This window comes from Triticum dicoccoides, chromosome 6B (assembly GCF_002162155.2).
Source record: "Triticum dicoccoides isolate Atlit2015 ecotype Zavitan chromosome 6B, WEW_v2.0, whole genome shotgun sequence".
Lineage (NCBI taxonomy): Eukaryota > Viridiplantae > Streptophyta > Magnoliopsida > Poales > Poaceae > Triticum > Triticum dicoccoides.
The window spans coordinates 32,584,444-32,605,334 of NC_041391.1; the positions used below are offsets into that span (position 1 = coordinate 32,584,444).

Here is a 20,891-nt window from a genome sequence, read left to right on the forward strand (position 1 = left end):
CACGTCAGCAGGTCAACGGGCACGCGGGCAGTGCGGGCCAGGGGCCAGACGCCAGGGACCCTGGGGTCTGCTTCGTAACCCAGACGCCAGGGACCTTGGCGTCACCAAAAAAGGTCAGAAACGAAATTTTTTTTGGAACGAGGTCAGATCGGGATTTAGTTCGCCTTAAGGGTCAGAACAGTAATTTTGTCCAGCGGGATGGGAAGTGGGTCCCGGTGGTGCCACAGATGACGACCAGAACGGATCACCGGTCCGTGCCATGGACAAAAGAGCCTAATTCTTGAGGCAATGAATCTGAATAATATCTGGCCACTGTTAACGAATAATGAAACTGATGATGAGACGACGCAACGTGTAAAAGCAACTCATTTACGTGTGACGGTCGCTTTTAGCGAATGCATGCATGGATGCCTCTCGCCCCTCTCGCCCCGCGTCGCCCCCGGGCGACACGGGGAACCCTAGCGCCGCCGCCGCCAGGTCCCCCTCGCCCACTCCCTCGCTTCGCTGCTGGTGAAGTCCGCGCGCGCCCCAGAGAAGGTGGCGGCGGGCCGTTTCCCCTCTCTGTGACGTTGTGCGTGCATGCGCTGCCTGCGTCGCCTCGAGCGCTGGCGAGATGCAGGGCTGCGGGAGTGGCTACAGCGCGGGGAGAGGCCGGATCATGGCCGGGCTTGACCGGATCTAGCTTCTCCGCCCCCGTTGGCCGCCCTCGATGGGGCTCGGTGGCTTCGTTCCGGCGGCCAGCGAGGGCTGGATCCCGGGGCGGCGCCCCGAACGGCGGAGGATGTGTCGGCGGCTGTGGTCCCACAACGGTCGGCGCGGCGGCCGCTGTGATGGACGATCCGTGCGCAAGACGCTTGATGGAGGCCATTGGAACAGATCTGGGTGAAGACCTACTCGCGACTGCTGCCGAGGCCGGCGATGGCGGCACTATTTGGTGTTGTTCCCTTGTTGAAGGCATCGCTGTTGAGAAGTTCCAGGCCACTATCTGCTACCTCCGGGGAAAACCCTAAATCAGTAGATCGGATGACGGCCGCATTATTGTGTTGTTTCCCTCTTGTGGCGTCATTCTTGAAGGTGTACACGGGATCGAGGGACTAGTGGACGGAATAATTGGTGGAGCGATGTTTCATCCTGCACATTAGTGGTGGCGTTTCCCGGCGGCGTGGCGCAGTGGAAACTCGGCGCCCGATGTGTGGCGAGGGACTCGCGCAGGAGGGTGACGTCATCAGGCGTCGTGGTGGCATCGATGGCAGAGAGGCCGGGCAAGGTGGTGCAGCAGTACAACACTGAAGATGGATTGGTGGTAGGTGGCTGCGGCGGCCTCCCGGCAGGCGTCCTGGTTGGGACCTCAGGTCTTAGATGTTTAGGTTTGGCTACGATGTCTGTTTGGTATTAGGCCCAGACTATCAGCGCCCCTTCATCAATTGGATAGGAATAGCGACAGTTGTTGCTTAGACGGTGGCTTTAGTCTTACTGTTGTATGACTTTGTAAGGTCTTGTGAGAATAATTAATAAAGTGGCCGTATGCATCGCCCAGATGCAAGAGGCCGGGGGTCCTCCTCCTTTTCTAAAAAAAAGCTGCAAAGCATTTTACAGCAGAGGAGGCAGAAACTATTATGAGCCGAAGAATAATATCTTTGAGCTACGTTCGGTATACTGACAAAATGTTCTTATCACCCCACAAATCCATACAAATGGTGGCAACGTGATGCGAACTCCACCATCATTAAAGCCGCTATGAATAGGCTCAAGAGTACACAGTGCGAAAACAAACTTTACCCTTGCTATGGTATAAGGAAGGGCAAGAATAGATGAATCCACAGATCAGAGCAGGTAATTAAGACAGGGTTAAACACCAGAAAAGCTCAACGACGACCAATCCAATATAGCTATAAAGCATACTAACTGGCACCTTGTCTACGGGATAAATTCAGTATGGAAAGGCGCTTTGCAACATCTACCATTCTCGGTCTTTCGTCCGGATCATGGTTAAGACACTCCATGGCAATTTCTACCAGAGTGTCAAGAAAATGCAGATTTTCTCCCACTTCAATTCCCCTATCAAACAGCTCAATTGATGTCCCCATCTTGTGATATTTAATGAAATTCGTTACTAAGCTGTTATTGTCAGAATGTGTGATCCTCCTAGTAACAAGCTCCAAGATGGTAACTCCAAAGCTATACACATCACTTTGTTCGGTCAGCAGGCCTGTTTGTAGATATGTCGGATCCATATAAACCATGTAAAGGCAGAATAAAATTAGGCATTTGAGAAGCTTCCTACGTGGGTGGGCTAAGCATCTCAGTGGGATTTATAAGGTTGAAAAGGAACAACTCCTTGCGCTTATTCAGTCCCTTGATGTAAAGGCTGAAACCATGATCCTGCCAGCCTCGGAGCTTCATGCCAAGCTTGATGCGGAAATGAGGCTGAAAGAGCTCCTTCGCGAGGAAGAACTAAAGTGGGCGCTTCGGGCTAAGGTCAGTAGAGTCGTTCAGGGGGACGGGAACACTCAATTTTTTCACTTGATCGCCAATGGTAAGCATAGAAAGAAGAGGATCTTTCAGCTTGAACAAGACGAGGGAACGGTTCTTGGTCAGGAAAACTTAAAGCAATATATTATTGAGTATTATAAGCAGTTGTTTGGGTCTCGAGAGGAGAACTGTATGTCGCTGGATGAGTCTAGGATTGAGGATGTGCCTCAACTTACGGCTGTTGAGAATGATATTTTAGTAGCTCCTTTCTCTGAGAAAGAGGTGTTTGAGGCCATTTCCCAGATGAAGAATAATAAGGCTCCTAGCCCGGATGGTTTCCTGGCAGAGTTCTACAAGAAGTGTTGGCACATTATTAAAGAAGATCTCTTGCCATTGTTCAATGATTTATTCTCCGGCCAGCTTCACCTTTTTCAGCTGAATTTTGGAACGATAACCTTACTTCCCAAGAAGACAGAGGCAGTGCGGATTGAGAAATTCCGGCCTATCTGTCTTCTCAATGTTAGTTTCAAAAATTTTACCAAGGTCGGGACGAATAAGCTCACACAGATTGCGCATAATGTGGTGCAGCCTGTAAAGTCTGCTTTCAAGCCGGACAGGAACATCCTCGAAGGGGTTGTGGTCTTGCATGAAACGCTCCATGAGATTCACACGAAAAAACTTGATGGCGTTGTTTTCAAGGTGGATTTCGAGAAAGCGTACGACAAAGTCAAATGGCCTTTCCTTCAACAGGCACTACGCATGAAGGGTTTTGATGAAGTTTGGAGACGACAAGTCGAATTCTTCATGCATAAAGGGAGTGTTGGAATTAAAGTGAATGACGATATAGGTCATTATTTCAAGACACATAAGGGCCTGAGACAAGGTGATCCAATGTCTCCTATTTTGTTCAACATTGTCGTTGATATGTTGGCAATCCTGATAGGTAGGGCAAAGGAGGCCGGCCAGGTAGGTGGCTTGGTGCCTCATCTAGTTGATGGTGGTGTGTCCATCCTGCAGTACGCTGATGATACGATCATCTTTATGGAGCATGACTTGGCAAAAGCGAGAAATATGAAGCTGGTATTGTGCCTGTTTGAGCAATTGACCGGTATGAAGATTAACTTTCATAAAAGCGAGTTGTTCTGTTTTGGGAGAGCCAAAGAGGAACAAGATGCATATAAGCAATTGTTTGGTTGTGAATTGGGAGCACTTCCATTCACTTACCTAGGTATCCCCATTCATCATCGTAAGCTGACAAATAGCGAATGGAAGTGTATCGAGGATCGGTTTGAGAAGAAACTGAGCAGCTGGAGGGGCAAACTCATGTGGTATGGAGGATGGTTGATTCTTATTAATTCGGTGCTCACGAGTCTGCCTATGTTCCTTTTGTCCTTTTTTGAAGTACCAGTTGGAGTTAGGAAAAGGCTGGACTTCTATCGGTCCCGTTTCTTCTGGCAGAGTGATGAACTTAAGAGAAAGTACCGTTTAGCCAAATGGGACGTCATCTGCCGACCGAAGGACCAAGGGGGTCTTGGTGTTGAAAATCTTGAGGTCAAGAACAGATGTCTTCTCAGCAAGTGGCTATATAAGTTAGCAGCTGAGACTGAAGCTACTTGGGCATAGATTCTGCATAACAAGTACCTCGACTCTAAGACTTTGTCGCAGGGGACAGTCAGACCAACTGATTCGCCTTTCTGGAAAGGACTAATGAGAGTCAAAGCTACTTTCTTTAATAGAACAAAGTTTATTGTTGCTGATGGCAACAATACTCGCTTCTGGGAGGATACTTGGCTGGGGGAAGCGCCGTTGGCGCTTCAGTATCCTTCGCTATATTGTATTGTGCAGCGTCGTGATGCTCTGGTTGCAACGAGTTTGCAGTCTACTCCCCTTAATATTCAGTTTAGGAGGGTGTTTGTTGGAGACCGGTGGGAAGCCTGGCTTCATCTGGTGAGTAGACTGATGGAGGTTCAGCTTACGCATCAGCCTGATCAGTTGTGTTGGAAGCTTACTAGATCTGGGGAATTCACAGTCAAGTCGATGTATATTGATGTCATCAATTCTAGTGTGATTCCTAGTTCCAAACATGTTTGGAAAGTTAAGGTTCCTCTGAAAATCAAAGTGTTTATGTGGTTTGTACATAAACAAGTTATCTTAACGAAAGATAATTTGGTTAAGCGAAACTAGACAGGATCTACTAGGTGTAGTTTCTGTGATCGGGATGAAAATATCAAGCACCTCTTCTTTGATTGCCCGTTGGCGAAGGTCTTATGGCGCTCGGTGCAAGTTGCCTTTAACATTCCTCCTCCGAATTTGGTCAGGTCATTATTTGGAACGTGGCTTGTTGGGATAGAGTCCGAAACAGCTAGACAAATTCGCGTAGGAGCGTGTGCGTTGTTATGGGCAATTTGGAACTGCAGAAATGATTTGGCTTTTAACAGAACAACAACTATTCATTTTTTGCAGGTTTTATTTCGGGCTACTGCGCTAATCCGTATGTGGTCCTTACTCACTCCGACGGAGGCCAGGGAGCGTTTGGTTACTGGATCTCTCCGGTGGCAGATGGTAGCGCGGGATATCTTCAACCGGTTTGGATGGCGGTCATGTAATAGGATAGGCGACTAGTTTACCTATCTATCTTATGCCAGCCGGTTGTGGCTTTTGGGCCTTATTTGCTTTTGGTGCTCTTTGTGAGCCAGTTTCTCATTTTGGAGCAGACTGCAAGACTCTGTTGAACTTATTTATTTATTTATTTATGTGGCCGTATGCATCTTTCTGATGCAGAGGCCGGGGAGTCCCCCATTTTTGAAAAAAAATATAAACCATGTCACCAGCGATTATTCCACTGTGTTGTGCAGCCATCCTTGACATGCCAAAGTCTGAGATTTTAGGCACAAACTTGTCATCGAAGAGTATATTTGATGGTTTAAAATTGCCATGTAAGATGCATATGGCCCTTGAATGCATGTAAGCTAGACCATTTGATGATTCTGCAGCTATACTTAAACACATATCCAAGTCGAGAGGCACCCTGCTGCTGCGAAGAATGTCATCGAGGCTACCTCTGGAGAGAAACTCATAGACTAGCATCGGGGTGTCAACTTCCAAGCAACAACCTAAGAGCTTAACGATGTTTCTGTGAATGACAAGACTTTGGACATGAGTTCATTTGGAAATGGTCCATTGTCCAGCACAGTACTAATCGGCTTCTTTACTGCGACTGGTACATCACCAACAAGTCCCCTGTAAACTTCTCCAAAGCCACCTTTTCCAATCAAATTCTAATCCATTAAAAAAGGTTTGATCTCACCCCTTTGGTAAAGTTTAATAAGTTTTACATTCTCCAATGTACGTCCACCGTACCGCACATAGTTCCTGCGTGCTTTTGTGTTGAAGATGTGCAAATTATTCAACTTGTACAGCAAACTAGAGCTAGAGCTGGAAATGCCCGCACCTTGTGGGATGACATTTTGTTTTGTATCTTGTGTTCCCCATAATGGACATTGATCACCTTGAGCTTCTTCTCGACCTTGCTGCCAATGATCAACATATTCCACAAGATCTTCGGTTTCAGCACGTTCATTTAGGAATTACTGGTGCTATTTTCTCTTTAGAGTAATGTTCCTTTAGAAAACCATCCAGTTTTTCAACTGACGAATTACTGGTGCCAGTTTCGGCGGTACTTGTCGTTTTATAAAGCCTATCATTTATATGGCTTGCAACTGGTCTCTTCTTTGGATTTGAGTCCATGCACTCTATCCCTATCTTAATGCATACTTTTACTTGATCCAACTGTGTCTCCCATTTATCTGATTCGTGCAACCGATTCATCCAAGCCTCAACTACCTACAAAATTGAAATTGTAAGTTAAGATATAGATAGTAATTGAGAGTAGGTGATCTATAGCTAATATATATGTAGAGAGAGAAAATATGCATGAAATTTTGAAATGGAAAAAATATCCATTATTAAAGTGAGCTATGTTGTCGGTTGGATGTTATTTTATTGAAGCATAAGTGCATTTATCACATGTGTCCACTTTAGTTTGACATAATGGTTATGCTGGTTGGTATGAAGCACAAAACAGTATCCATGCAAAGAGGTCTCGAGTTCAAGAATGGGCCGGCACGATTTTAAAGAAAATCGCAACATACTTGAAGTTCGTCTTAGGTCTAAGGGAGCCATAAGTGCAGAAAAGAGTTGGCATATAAACGCTTTTTCCACATTTCCTGGTAAGTTCAATCTTTTAGGTGGAGTAGCAAGCGGGGTGCTACAAATGCAATTTTAGTGCTACATCTTAGGCCAACGAGGCATATATGCAACTGCAAGTTCAGCTTGTGTTAATTAAGTACTAAAGCTGGGTGTCTAAGACACGAATCCTACAATTTCATTTTTCTTTTGAGGGAATTTATTTTACAATTTCTGCAAGTTAAACTTAAGTAAAGATATATAGTTATTTGAAAATATATCCTTTAACATGGAGCAAACGTTTAAATTGTTCTTACATCCTCATCTTCTGGATACACCCTGTCTCCTGTCAGTATCTCCACGATGACAACGCCAAGACTGTATATGTCTGATGCGGATGCGACTTGTCCTCTCAAGGATTCTGGTGCCATATATCCCCTTCAAGAAGATATTTAAATCGTGTTCAATGAATGTGCACACAAATATACATTTGCACAAAACAAAAGAAGAGCTTTCAAGTGGCTAGCTTATAGTGATCCACATATATTCGAAGTAAAAGCCCGGCTTTGGTCTTTATCAAGGCACCGCGAGAGACCAAAATCAGCTATTTCGGGTGCCATGTGAGCGCTGGACTCTCGGCGGCGCTCCAGCGTGTGCAGGCGGCGGTAGTCCGTTTGCGCAGTCGGTGGCTCCGTCTCTGACCCGGACAGCACGGGGCATGGCGGCGGCCCGGTGTGGCCGGCGATCTGGATGCGGTGGTCCCGGCGGCTCGCCGATCTGTCGGTGCTCCAGGGTTCTGCCTGGTGGTGCTGGTGGTGACGGTGGCCCGTGCACGAGAGTTGGATCCCTTCAAACTGATCTGGGTGAAAACTTGCCTTCGGCTCTGCTAAGGCCGGCAGTGGCGGCGCTATCTGCGTCGTTCCCTTCTTGAAGGCATCGTCGTGGAGAAGTTCAAGGCCACTCTCTACTACATCTGGGGGAATCCCTAGATCGGATGATCAGATGACGACGGCCCTCTGGTGTCGTTCCTCCCTTGGGGGCGTCATTCTTGGAGGTACACACGTGATCGAGGGACCAGAGGACGGATTCTTTGGTGGAGCGGTGCTTCGTCCTACACACTGATGGCGACGGATCTTGACGGCGTGGCGCAGTGCAGATTCGGAGTTCACTGTGGGAGGATGGACTCGCGCAGGAGGACGACGCTGTCGGGCTGGCGTCTATGGCAGAGAGACCTGACACAGTACATGCAACAGTACAACTCTGAAGATGGATTGGTGGCAGGTGGCTGCGGCGGCCTCATACCTGACAGGCGTCCTGGTTGAGAAGTGCGCCAGACTGGTAGGTGTCCCATACCCGGCAAGCGTCCTGGTTGGGACCTCAGGTCTTAGATGTTTAGGTTTGGCTGCGATGTCTGTTTGGTATTAGGCCCAGACTATCTGCGCCCCTTCATCAATTGGATAGGTGTAGCGACAGTTAGTTGTTGCTTAGACGGTGGCTTTAGTCTTACTGTTGTGTGTCTTTGTAAGGTCTTCTGAGAATAATTAATAAAGTGGACGTATGCATCGCCTAGATGCAGAGGCCGGGAGTCATCCTCCTTTTCTAAAAAAAATGTGATCATCTATCAATATATTACTAGGCTTCATATCTAAGTGGAGAATCTGTTTCTTGTGAAGATGAAGTAAGCCCTCACATATTCCCTTGATTATCGCATAGCGTTCCCTCCAATCAAGTCCTCGAGATGCATCTGCAGAGGAAAGGGTTTCATATTTTCGTCCCTTGGAGACAGATGATGTAATGTAAATCTACAAAGGTTTAACCATGCAAAGCATTTTTAGCGAGTTTTTTAAGACGTCAACTTCTCCTCAAGGAGCCAAGAACAGCAAAAGAAACTCAGTAAGTTGTTCATAGTTAAAATAGGTGAAGCCAAATTTATGCCCATGTGCAACATAACATGTTGCCTCTTCTTTGACAAATGGGGACAAAATCAACTTCCCCGAGTATGTTGTTCTGTTGCATGCATTTACTCCAAGAATCAAAACGAAATTAGTTTCCCCCTTAGTGTTTTGAAAGGGACTTTGTCCCTTTTATAGATTTACTAATTAATATTTAACCTGGAAGAGTTCAAGAAGGCCCGGCTTGGATATTTTTTATCGGCATTGTCAGTTGCCTCACATGTCATGGGCCAATATTACTTAGTAAGCAAATACTTTGGCATGGATCAAAAGCCTGTATTTTCCAGTGAATTCTAATCTAGAGTAAGAATGAAAACCAATGGATAATAGTCCTACCAAATGTAATTTCACTTTCTTTTACCGAAAATATGAAAATGAATACAACTGTGAACTGTGCAAGATAATGCCATGAAGTAAATACAACATTAAGATCTTTAACAAGTCGTTCCCTCCTTTCTTGGAGCAATAAACCACTATCTTGAACAGTCATTGGATCGAAGTGAATGACAATTAAAACTAGTTTGAGAGCATCTTGAAATTTCTTATTTTAAATGGTTGTGTTACTTGCATGGGGTGCTTGGACTATGACACACCATCTAATTAAAAAAATGGCAACCAATGTTAGATCATACCAGTAATATATTTATCGAGACTTCCATTCGAAACATACTCAAAACATAGTAACCAATTTCGTACATCTGCCATGAGAAACTTCCCCTCATTGTCTGCAATTCTCCCATGCAGGCCCGGTCCTGAGAGGGGGCAGCAGGGGCGGCCGCCCCGGGCTCCCACTATCTAGGGTCCCCCTCCCCAGGTGCGTATGCACTAGCCCATGGCCCAGCCACGCTGCATGCGAACTCTCAGCTCAAAAGAAAAAAAAAGCACATAGATAGCCCATGACTCCAGGACATCGAGCGCTCCTTTCTCTTCCCAGTTTCAATCGCTACGATTTCTTTTGACGCTACAATCCCTTATTCCCTATTCTGCTCTGCCGCCGGGCCCTGTGGCTTCGATCCACCACGCGCCGACGCCGACGAACTCTGCTCTCCGGACTCCGGCTTCCACGCGCCGGGCGCATAGCCATTAGCCATAGGCGAACGCACAACCAGACTGCATCAACGAGCGCCTCCTGCTAGATGACAGTCCACTCCACATCGCGCCAGCGCCGGATCACCGAGCGACAGACACGAATCCGAGGTACGTCATATGTTATTCAGAAATTCAACCAAGGTATACAAGTTAGTCGATGTACTTACAAATTCAACCACTTCAGTCAGAAACAATTAAACTAATGATGGAACGCTTGGATTTTAGTTGATGGTACCATGATAGATTTTTAAAGTTGAAAGTTCTTAGACTTGATTGAAATATCTTCATAGGAAGTTTTGTAGGATTTTTGTCACACATTTTTTTCCACTTGATTTGAGTTTAGAACTCATACAAATTGTCTTTTGTGATTGTATGTGTATTCACTCAAATCATTGCAAATTAAAGTGCTCTGGATTTGAAATTAGAAGGTTACTGTATCTATATTATACACGTCCTATTTTCGTCTTCATGCATTGTCTAATCCATCCTTCTAAAAGAACTATCTTCCTTTTGAAAATTTACTTACGAATTAACCGCAAGACGTCATCGCAGGGTCTATACTCTATACACACGAAGGACATGCTTCCCTCTAGTATAAAGAGGCCCCCGAGTTTTAGTTTCGCCCCGGGCCCCCAAAATACCAGGACCGGCCCTGCTCCCATGCGTTTCAGAACAATATCCGAGGAAACACACTATATTTTTGTGCTTGGCCTTCACGAGACACTCAACCTCTTTGTGGAATTTTTCCTCAGGCAACTTGAATGTGCTAGATAGCTTCTTCACAGCGACCATCCTTTTTCCCACTTCCCCCTGCAGTCAGAACGTGTATTTGTTAGTGTTAACATGTGACCATGCACGCATAGTGCTGTCACTGCAACTAGGATTGAGAAAGCTTACTAGAGGTATCGCACCTTATAAACCACTGCAAATCCACCTCTCCCAATTTCTTGATCATTGGAGAAACAGTTTGTGATGTCTTCTAAAAGTGGTAACGGCAAGTATGTTGGCTCTGCATTTCCATCAAGCAGCATGCGCTCCAGCAGGTCGGTGTTGTGTCTAGTACTGGTTTTGCTATCCATTTGCAGTCAATACCAAGATGTAGCGCCTTCGAAGTAGGAGGAATATATTGCCATTATATGTGAGTCAAGAGTGCACCTAATTACGCAAGTAAGCATAAAATATTTGATAGAAAGGAGATCTGACATATGCACCTCGGCTCCCTATATAGCTAGGTGCCCAATTAGCACCAGTAGCAGATTCTTATACCCGGTTGCACGACTAACCATGAAAACCGAATGAAAGAAAAAATTTCACCTCCCACATTATATTAGCAGCAATATCATAAAGGGAAACTATCGTGCTCAATTGCATGTTAGAATCCTAATAGGTTTAGGATACAGGTCACCACTTCTTGAACAGTTTGTTTGACTTTAATTGCCTAGCACAATATGGATCAATCGAGTTGACGGTTTAACCTGCAATACAAGATCATAGATCTACCATAGAGGGGAGAAATTTTCTTGTTAGATTTGACTTTGTTTAGGCATAACAAGTAAGCGGTTTAGAAGTACATCATTCAGGAACAGTAACATATGATTACATAGCTAGCCTGATTTGACCTGGACTTGTTGTGCTTTGAGCTACTATATATCTAGCGCGCGTGGCAAAAAAGCTTACATATGAATTACTCAAAAGCTTTAAAAAGAGGTGGGCCAAAGTTAAGTAAGATGAAATCAAAATACTATACATGCAACATGGTGTTGATGGAGGGGAGGAGAGATCAAAATTCTATTAACTGATGAATATACACTAGATGCTTGAAGGTAGAGAGAAGAGACCAGATTTACATAAACATACCACGGTACTGTAGAACCCCGCGGGAGGGTGAGGAAAGCATAGCAGAGCAGAGGAGCACAGATGGATCAGATCTGTATCACCACGGCCCGAGGAAGAAGACGAGGGCGACGACCCCAGCCCAGCGTCAATGCTTGATGGCAGAGCGTAGATGCCCTTCTGGCCATATTAATGCGTGCTGCAGTAGAGCAAGTTGAGCTCCAATCAAGCATGGTGATGTGATGGTGATGGTGGGCCGTGGTATTATGGTTGGGGAAGAATACAAGAGAAGAAACCAATGCAAAGAAGACAAAAGAATCACACTCATTCGTGGAAGAGTGCATCACCACATGAGAAGAAAATAGTGCTGTATTGATTTCTCCTCCTCCGACTACAGAACAGAAACCAAGGCTGGATCCATGCAGGGAAATCGAGCATAGGCCAGAGGGGAAGAACACAGTCAGGTGTCGAACAAACAATGACAAAAAGACGGGATAGTGAAGGAGTATCAGATTTATTTTGCGTGATTTAATATGTGTGGTGGCCGGATGGGGAAGAGTGAAGGCATCTACTACAACGCTGGACGCTAACGTAGGCGCCTCAATTGTTTTTTTATTTTTGCGAGAGTTATTTTAATTTCCTAAGCGCCTATCTTAGCGCTTTGCATTGAAGTTGCCCTGATGCGCATACTGAACGACGCCGCGTGCCAAGTGCTCGACCGGGAAGAAGACAAAAGGTTTGCAGGGGGTTAACCCCGTGGGCCTGATAATCCTCAGAAATCCTAACATGGTCGTTTGGTGCAAATATTTTATTTTTGAATCTAAACACACTTTATTATAACTCAGTAATGTTCATGGGAATACATTGAAGGTCTGGAGGGTTTAACAGCCACACATAGCGCCCAAAATCCAGATCGAAACCGTGCTTAGCGAGGCTATGTGTCTCAAGATTGGTAGCTCTACCCTCGAAGATGAAGGTCAAGTCATCGATGGTTCTTGCTGTCTCTACAATTTCCTTCACAATGCTTGCGTACTTCCCTCCCTCCTGCTTGTGAATGTCCTTGATAACTCCTTGGCAATCAGAGGCGATGATCACATGTGATATAGCTAGGTCCATAGCAAGAGCAAGCACTTCACGACATGCTAGGGCTTCCAACATTGGTGGATCAGTGATGCCCCTTATTCACAATCTGACAGAACTTTTTGTACCAGTGGGTCGACAGGGCCAAGGAGGCCTGCTAGGGCATTGCTTTTAGCGTGTTTTGCTTTTACAGCTGTAGAGGATTTCAAAGACTTGTTCACAACAACAAAATACATAAATTACACGTCGATCATCACACATCACTCTATACTTGCACCTATCAGAAGCTTATTCGACGCAACATATATGTTGTTTAAAGTTCAAACTAAACTAGTAAATGCATCGACTTGTCAACTTAAGACCCACTGGCCACGAGATTCATTCAGTATGTGGAGCCGCTTTGCAACATCTATCATTTTCGGTCTTAGATCCAAGTTCTTGCTAAGACATTCCACAAGAAGTTGTGCCAGATTGTCAAGAAGCTCCAGATTCTCCATCACTGCAATATTCTCATCAAATAGCTCGGTTGATTTCTTACTCTGTTTGTGATTCTCAAGGAAATTCCTTACTAAGCTATTATTGTCAGAGTGTGTGGCCTCCTTCCTGGTAAGAAGTTCCAACATAACGACTCCAAAACTGTACACATCACTATATTCGCTAAGTAGGCCTGTTTGTAGGTATAGTGGATCCATATAAGCATCGTCGCCCTTGACTGTTCTGGTGTGTTTGTAGCCTCTCCCGGTCAACCTTGATATGCAAAAATTTGAGATCTTTGGCACAAAATGGTCATCCAAGAGTATATTTGCTGATTTAATATTACCATGTAAGATATTGTGCCTTGAATGCATATAAGCTAGACCACGTGCTGATTCTGTGGCAATATTTAAACGCACGCCCAAGTTGAGACGTACCTTGCTGTTGTTGTGAAGAATGTCATGGAGGCTATCATTGGAGAGATACTCATATACTAGCATCGGGATGTCAACTTCCACGCAACAACCTATGAGCCTTACAATGTTCTTGTGGAGGACTTGAGATTGGATGATGACTTCCTTTGCGAACTGTCCATTTTGTAGCACAGTACCACTAATCTGCTTCTTTACTATGACTGGTACTCTATCAACAAGGCCTATGTAAACTTCTTCAAAGACATCTCTTCCAATACGGTTCTTGTCCTTAATAGCTGGCTTAAGCTCGTCCTTCTTGAAAAGTTTCAACATATCTATCTTCTCAAGCATAGGTCCACCATTCCTGGCGTAATTCCTACGTGCTTTTGTACTGAAGATGTTCAACTTGTTGAGCACAACAGAGTTAGAGCTAGAAATACTTGCCCCTTGTTGTTGGCTGCTATTTTGCTTTGTACCTTGCGCTCCCCGTAGTGACCACTGATGTTCTTTTGCGTGCCGCCAATGATCTTTAAATGCCCCAATAAATTCCATGAGTTCTTCTGTTTTAGTGCGCCCGTTCATATCTTTTAAGAGATACTCAAATGAAAGATCCACAATTTTACTTTGACTGTGTTGTTCTTTTAGGAGATACTCAAGTGAAAGATCCACAATTTTCCTTTGACTATGTTGTTCATGTAGGAATCTAACCTGCTGCCCAACAGATGGACTAGTGATGCCAGTTTCGACGACACTTGTCATTTTATCAAGCTTATTGACTATATGATGTGCAAACGGTCTCTTCTTTGGGTTAGGGTCCATGCACTCTATCCCTATCGTAGTGCATACTCTTACTTGCTCCAACTGCGTCTCCCTTTGATCTGCTGCCTCCAACCGATTCATCCAATTCTCAACTACCTTTAAAGATGCAACAGTGAGTTTAGATCAAGATAGGAACTCTATTGACAGATGGTTTATAGCTACTATAGAAAGAGAAACAAAAAAGAAATACACTGGAAAGCCTGGAAGAGAGGATCATATATAGCCGTTATGAATTCACATGGACATATATGTTGTAAGTTGGATGTTTTATTTGTTGAAGCCTACTTAAGTGCATTTATCATGGGTTTTCTCAGGTTTGAGCTAACGGCTGAGCTGGTTGTTCGTGTATAAAACACAACTACGTCTCGGTGCAATAAGCTCAACAATAGGCTAGCACAATTTAAAATGTAAAGTGCAATCATTTTTAGTCCAAATTTAGGCCTTTGAGAGTTACACATGCCGAGAAGTGTTGATATATAAGTGTGTTTTCAACACCTTCTTCATAAGTTAAATATTTTGGTAAATTAATGAGAATAAAGTGCTACAAATGTGACCTTAATGACTCCGCCTTTGGTACCACCTTGCATGATTAATTAAGCCATGTTGGCCTATGCCCTAGCATTAAGATAGCATTGATAGCACTCCGCATATGCATGATTTTTGTAATTTCTCCAAGTTAAGTTATCTCGTTGGCGTACTTTACTTGAAAATATATCCTTAACATGGAGTGCATGCTTAAAACTATGCTTACATCCTGTTCTTCCTGATACCCCTTCTCTCCTGTCAGAATCTCCATAATTATAATACCAAGACTGTATATGTCTGATGCAAATGTAACTTGTCCTATGAAGAATTCGGGTGCCATATATCCCCTACAAAAAGATTTATGAAGTTTGATCCATGAAAGTGCACACAAATATAAGTTCATGCGTCAAACAAAAGAAGAAAAAAAGCTTTCAGGAGATTGGCTTACAGTGATCCACATATGCTTGAAGTGAAGTCCCGGGTTTGGTCTTTATCAAGGCACCTTGAGAGGCCAAAATCAGCAATTTTGGGTACCATATGAATATCAACCAATATATTACTAGGCTTGAGATCTAGGTGGAGGATACGCTTCTCGTGAAGATGAAGTAGTCCCTCACATATTCCCTTAATTATTTGGTATCGCTCTCGCCATTCAAGTCCACGAGATGCATCTGTGGAGGAATTTTTTTTATACTAGATATAATTTAATGTAATCAACAAATGCTTAATCATGAAAAGTATTTTAAATTAGTTTTTCTAAATATATCCCAACCTACCCTCGTACACATAAACGAGCAGTGAATAATACTCAATTGTTTGTTAACTTTCCCAAATTTATAGTGTGGGTCTCCCCTCAGTTTTTCTTTTATGGTGGATCACTTCTGCTTTCCACAAGATGGATATATAATTAACTTCCTTAAACCTCGTTATTTTACTGCATGCATCAGCTCTGACAAATTAGAAATATTTCCCTTAAATTGTACGTAGTATCTTGATCGGAATTCTGTTCTATTATGAATCAAATTATACAAAAAAATTGCTAATATATCGAACACAATATAATGACCTTTAGTAAAGACATAAATACTTAAACATTGTGATCATACCGGTAATATACTCGATGAGACTTCCATTTGGTACGTACTCGAAACATAGCAACCAGTTTCGTACATCCGCCATCACAAACTTTCCTTCATAATCTTCGATTCTCCCTTGCGTGTCAGAACAGTATCCAAGGAAACGCACTATGTTTTTGTGCTTGGCCTTCGTAATGCATTCAACTTCTTTGTGGAATTTATTCTCATGCATCGTTTGGGATAGTTTCTTCACAGCGACCATCTTTTTCCCAACCATTCCCTGCAACCATAACGTGTATTTGGTCTGACTGTCATGTGCATATGTCGTTTACTTTTTAGATCTAACTTCAACTGGAATTGAGAAAGGTTACTAGCCAGGGGTAATTCTGACCTTGTAAACTACGGAAAATCCACCGCTGCCAATTTGTTGATCATCGGAAAAATAGTCTGTGATGTCTTCCAAAAGTGATAACGGCAGGTATGTTGGCTCTGCACTTCGATCAAGCACCATGCGCTCTAGATCAACCTTGTCTATAGTGCCGATTTTGGTATCCATTTGTAATCAATACCAGAGTGTACTACTATACTTTTGAAACAAGATCCGTTATCTTTCCCGCCTCTGTTGACAGCAGGACAACTATTAGCTTTTACTCAAGTACTCCTAATAAATAACGAGTCCTTTCACAGTACATCAAAATAATTTGGGCCTCCATTTCAAAAATAAATAAATAATTTGGGCCCTTTATTTTTGTAGTCCAACTAGCTCTACTAGAGCATGGTTAATAACAAAGCCTGCTGTTGGCTATATAGAAGGGCCAGTACTACAAATCAGCCGGCTGATGCCAACAATTTTTAAGTCGCCTCCCTGGCCGTTTGATCAGCCAGATCGCACCGTTGGATCCCTTCTGTCAACCTGTTTGAATGGTCAATGCGCACCCAATCTTCTCTTCACATCGCACAGCAACCCCCTTCTCTCCTTCGATCTCGCAACACCGAGAGCCGCCGGCAACGCTTCACCGAAGCGACAAACATTGGCACGGCGGCGCTCCATGGCAGCACCCAATGCCGCCGGCGATACTCCATTGAAACATCGGCCGCTCGACGAAGATTCATCGCAACCTCGGCGGCCCCCGGTGAAGCTCATTGCAGCACTGGTGGCACCCCAGCGAAGCTCCATTGCAACACTAAATGACCTCGACGGAGCTTCATAGCAACACCGCCCCCGGCGAAGCTCCATCGCAGTGCCGGCGTCCCGACACGGCGGCGCTCCCGGTGATGCCTTCACTGCAGCGCCATCGATGCTCCATGCAGCACACAACGGTGTCGACGATGTTTTGCCTCAGCACCGCGACGACGCGCCGGGCTCCATTGCAGCACCGGCACGGCGCCGGTGGCGGAGCTTCACTGCAACCGCACCAGGCACCACTGCGTTGGTGCTCCCTCGCGGCACCGGCTGGCCCCGTCCAAACTCCATCGTAGCACCCCATGGCTCGGCGAAGCTTCACTGCACAGTGCCATCACAGGCGCGGCGGGACAGCGCCGCCGGCGGAGCTTCACTGCAACGGCACCATCGCGGGTTGGTGCTCCATCGTGGCACCGGCTTCCCCGTCGAAATCGCAGCACCTCATGGCTCGGCGAAGCTTCACCGGCTCGGCGGCGACGAGCGTATGCTACGACACAGCACGGCGGCGGTGACAACGGCGATGGCAGATGCTTCGTCGTCTGTAGTACAAGCGGCCGCCATTGCAGCCCTCCATGTGGCGCGCGGGAGCTTCGCCATGCAGCACGCAACGATCTGTGGAATTGGCCGGCGTTGCCTCTTCCTTGCAAAAGCAGGTGGCAGCAGCCCACGCGAACTGATAGTTTTCAATGTTCGCTCGTCGGTCAGAGTTGCAAATGAGAGAGAGGGGAAAAAGAAGGAAGAAGACGAGGAGGGGAATGAGTGGAGAAAAGAGCGTCCGAGGGGATAAGGTGGGGATGGAAGCGGTGGCTGAGTGGGACACGTGGCGCGCGTACGGGGCGGCTTACAGAGCCAGAAAATCAACCGGTTTAAAGCAAACATTTTCCATGTAGTGTCATGTCACCTAAAGCCATTTAAAAGTTCACTGGTATAGTAAGTTAGCTGTAGATTAACTACTACACCCTCGCTCCCATAATGTAAGACGTTAAACATTATGAGAGGGAGGGAGTATTTTTTTGTCCCTAATATAAAACATTTTTTGACACTATAATAGTGTCAAAAACAGGGATTATAGTATTTAATGCATGCATGTGAATGAAGGTAGATGATTGGACGGAAAGGAGCTAGCGCATGCTCTTTTGCATTTGGACGGGCCGCATGCAAGCTTTTACCTGGGTTGTCGTGCTCCAGCCAAGCGACATAGGTGTAGCCTGCTTCACTCTCTCTCCTGCTTTCTCTTTCTACCACATAGGATTTTCATGAGGTGGCAAATGCCATAGCCTGCTGATTATGACTTGTTAGACTTGCTTCTATGTACCGCGCTCCAACACAAGATATTAGGAACCTCAAAAAGGAAGAATGAATTGATTGAGGTAGATCAAAATTGATTAAGAAGACACCAAAAACATTATATATTCAGTAGGGTGTGGATACATAGCAAAACGCCATCCAAATCAAGGAATTAGCTGAGAGAAGATCGACACATTAAATTATTATTTTCGGAAACAAGAATGGCCCCAGCCTTTGCATCATCATGATACACATTAAATACATACCACGGCAGGGAAACTAGTGTCCCCTATCTGCTTGGCCCCCTGTCTCATCCCAGGGCGACTCGGGCAGCGACCTAGCGAATCCGCCGCCGGATCCTCCCCTACCCTCTCCCCCTAGCCGTTGCCAGAGAGAGCTAGCAGGCAAACTTGCCCGGCCCCCGAGGACGGCAATGGTGACCAGGAGGTTCCTCTGTCGCGGCAGGGTGGCACCCTGGTCGGCGGTTGTGGCCTGGTCGTGGGGCGGGAGGGGGGGCTCACGTCAGCGGCCTTCCTCTCTCATGACATGGGACACAGATGTGCTACCATGGCTGCTCGGGCCCTGTCTGAGCCCCCGATATGGATTTGGAGGGGGCATGTTTAGAGCCCCTATGCGAGCGCCTCGCCGGCGGTTCAAAAGGAAGTTGGTTGTATGTTCATGCTTGAGCATGTCGGGTTGTGGACATGGTCACTCTATGTTCCGCCATGGTGGCCGAGGCTTGGCTCCTGGGCTGGCTATGATCGGTTAGCTTCGCATGGACCGATAGTTTGCTTGGGATAATGAGATGTGCGTTCTTCCTCGACATTGCGGGCACATTGCAGTGCCTAGGGAGGACTGGTCGCCAGTGAAAGTTGCACAAGGTTATGGCCATTGCTGGCAACGACGACATCTACGGACGACTTTCTGCTCCTCGGAGGCGTTACTTCCCGTCCCTCCATCCCAGGCCATCTGACTTCCTCACCACTGCTTCGGCCACCCTTCCTCGGTGTCTCATTCGGTGGTGTCTGTCAATGTATGTTGATACCAAGGTTGCCCTAGGACCTTCTTGTCGCCGGTGATTTACCTTAATGTGTCATTGGCCTCTTTTAGACGGTAGTCTTATTGGCATGCGAGGCCATCCCATGATCAGGGGTTGCTGGGATTAGCATCATGCCGAGAGGTGGACGGAGGTATCGTTTAGCCAAGATGCCTTGGTGTGATTGTTGGTTGCCTCTGATGCTCTCTGGTCAACCATGATGACAACATCTGTGGACGCCATTCTTTTCATTGGAAGCGTCGTTTATTTCATCCCTCCTCCTTCAAACTGATAGTATCATCATATATCGCCTGGCCCAACAATCGGAGTGTACCTTGGGAGCGATGGGCTGCTTGGCGAAATGTGTGGAGGCGCTCCGGAAAGACTTGTGCTCATTGCTAGGAGCAAGCAAGCTCCTTTAGTTATAGTGCTTTAGCTTCTTTGTTCATGTTTTTTAGTTCCCTGTTTCTTGGAAGCCTTGTTATCTGGACCAATCCTCCTTCAAACCGATGATATCATCATATATCGCCAGACCCAGCAATTGGAGTGTGCCGTGGGAGCGGTGGCCTGCTTGGTAAGTGGTGTTGTGGCGCTGTGGGAAGACTTATGCACATTGCTAAGAACAAGCAAGCTTCTTTTGTTTAGTGCTTCATTTAGCTTTGCTTGGTTCATGTTGTTAGTTTCCTGTTGGCCCGAATGACATTCTCTTGTATAGCTGGTATCCCCAGAAAAGTTGGTGTTAATGTGTATTTGTATGCTTTCTATTTATCGGTTGTTGCTTTATATATAAAATAAGGCGAAAGCCTTTCTTGACAAATACATACCACGGCAACGAAGTATTGTGAAGTTACAAGTTCTGTAGAATCCGCTGGCTGGTCAGTAAATAATTATCGGATCACCACGGTGCTCGTGAGTTTTGAGGACGACCCCGGGCTGCCTAGCTCGCCGCGTCAACGCTTTTGGTCGTGCTTAAATGTCCTCCAGCCAGATTAGTGTTGGATGTAAAGCAAGTTGGGCTCTAGTTAATCGTATATAGATGACGACGATCGTTGCGTCCACTAAACTAATGGTGTGATTAGCTTCCTTATGTCATTTCGTTTTAGATAGAAAAATCGGCCGGCCATGTCCTCCGTTCTCTAACAACAAGGTTTAAAATAGTTAGAGGTATGATTGGAGTTGTTGGTACCTTGACTGTATACTTTACTCTATGAGTGTGGCTAGCACTTATCTAGATGAGAAATAACTATGTCTGGTCTAACTCTATACCGAGAAGACTCTTTCGCGACCGCCCGTTCCAACGCGTGATCCACTTCGTGCCACCCCAATCAAGTTTTGACTCCGTTGAATCCCTTTCCAAATCAACCTCAAGTAGTTGAAATATAGCGGACCCACCTACTGATTTCACGCGGTGCATGCACGTAATATTCCATCGGTCCACATGCACGTCATATTCTACGACAACTAATG

The 20,891-nt window shown here is 45.5% G+C and overlaps 1 protein-coding gene and 1 pseudogene across 4 annotated transcripts in view; both read right to left on the reverse strand.

Annotated features, from left to right (window-relative positions):
* LOC119320643 overlaps positions 1-11,877 on the reverse strand; it is a 13,404-nt pseudogene extending 1,527 nt beyond the window's left edge.
* Positions 11,878-12,342: 465 nt separating this feature from the next.
* The window catches only part of LOC119323386 (L-type lectin-domain containing receptor kinase IX.2-like), a 10,245-nt gene continuing 1,696 nt past the window's right edge, over positions 12,343-20,891 (reverse strand). The window contains exons 2-8 of one of the 4 annotated variants that reach the window (XM_037597031.1): positions 18,271-18,379; positions 16,310-16,537; positions 15,949-16,198; positions 15,291-15,513; positions 15,069-15,189; positions 13,523-14,413; positions 13,127-13,358 (exon numbers count right to left, since the gene is read on the reverse strand). In XM_037597031.1, coding sequence (XP_037452928.1) covers positions 13,269-13,358; positions 13,523-14,413; positions 15,069-15,189; positions 15,291-15,513; positions 15,949-16,198; positions 16,310-16,474 — 1,740 coding nt within the window. In that variant the 5' untranslated portion in view covers positions 16,475-16,537; positions 18,271-18,379 and the 3' untranslated portion in view covers positions 13,127-13,268. Of the gene's footprint in view, positions 14,414-15,068; positions 15,190-15,290; positions 15,514-15,948; positions 16,199-16,309; positions 16,538-18,270; positions 18,380-20,891 lie in introns of all 4 variants that reach the window. The other 3 variants (XM_037597032.1, XM_037597028.1, XM_037597030.1) reach the window with 3 other exon arrangements.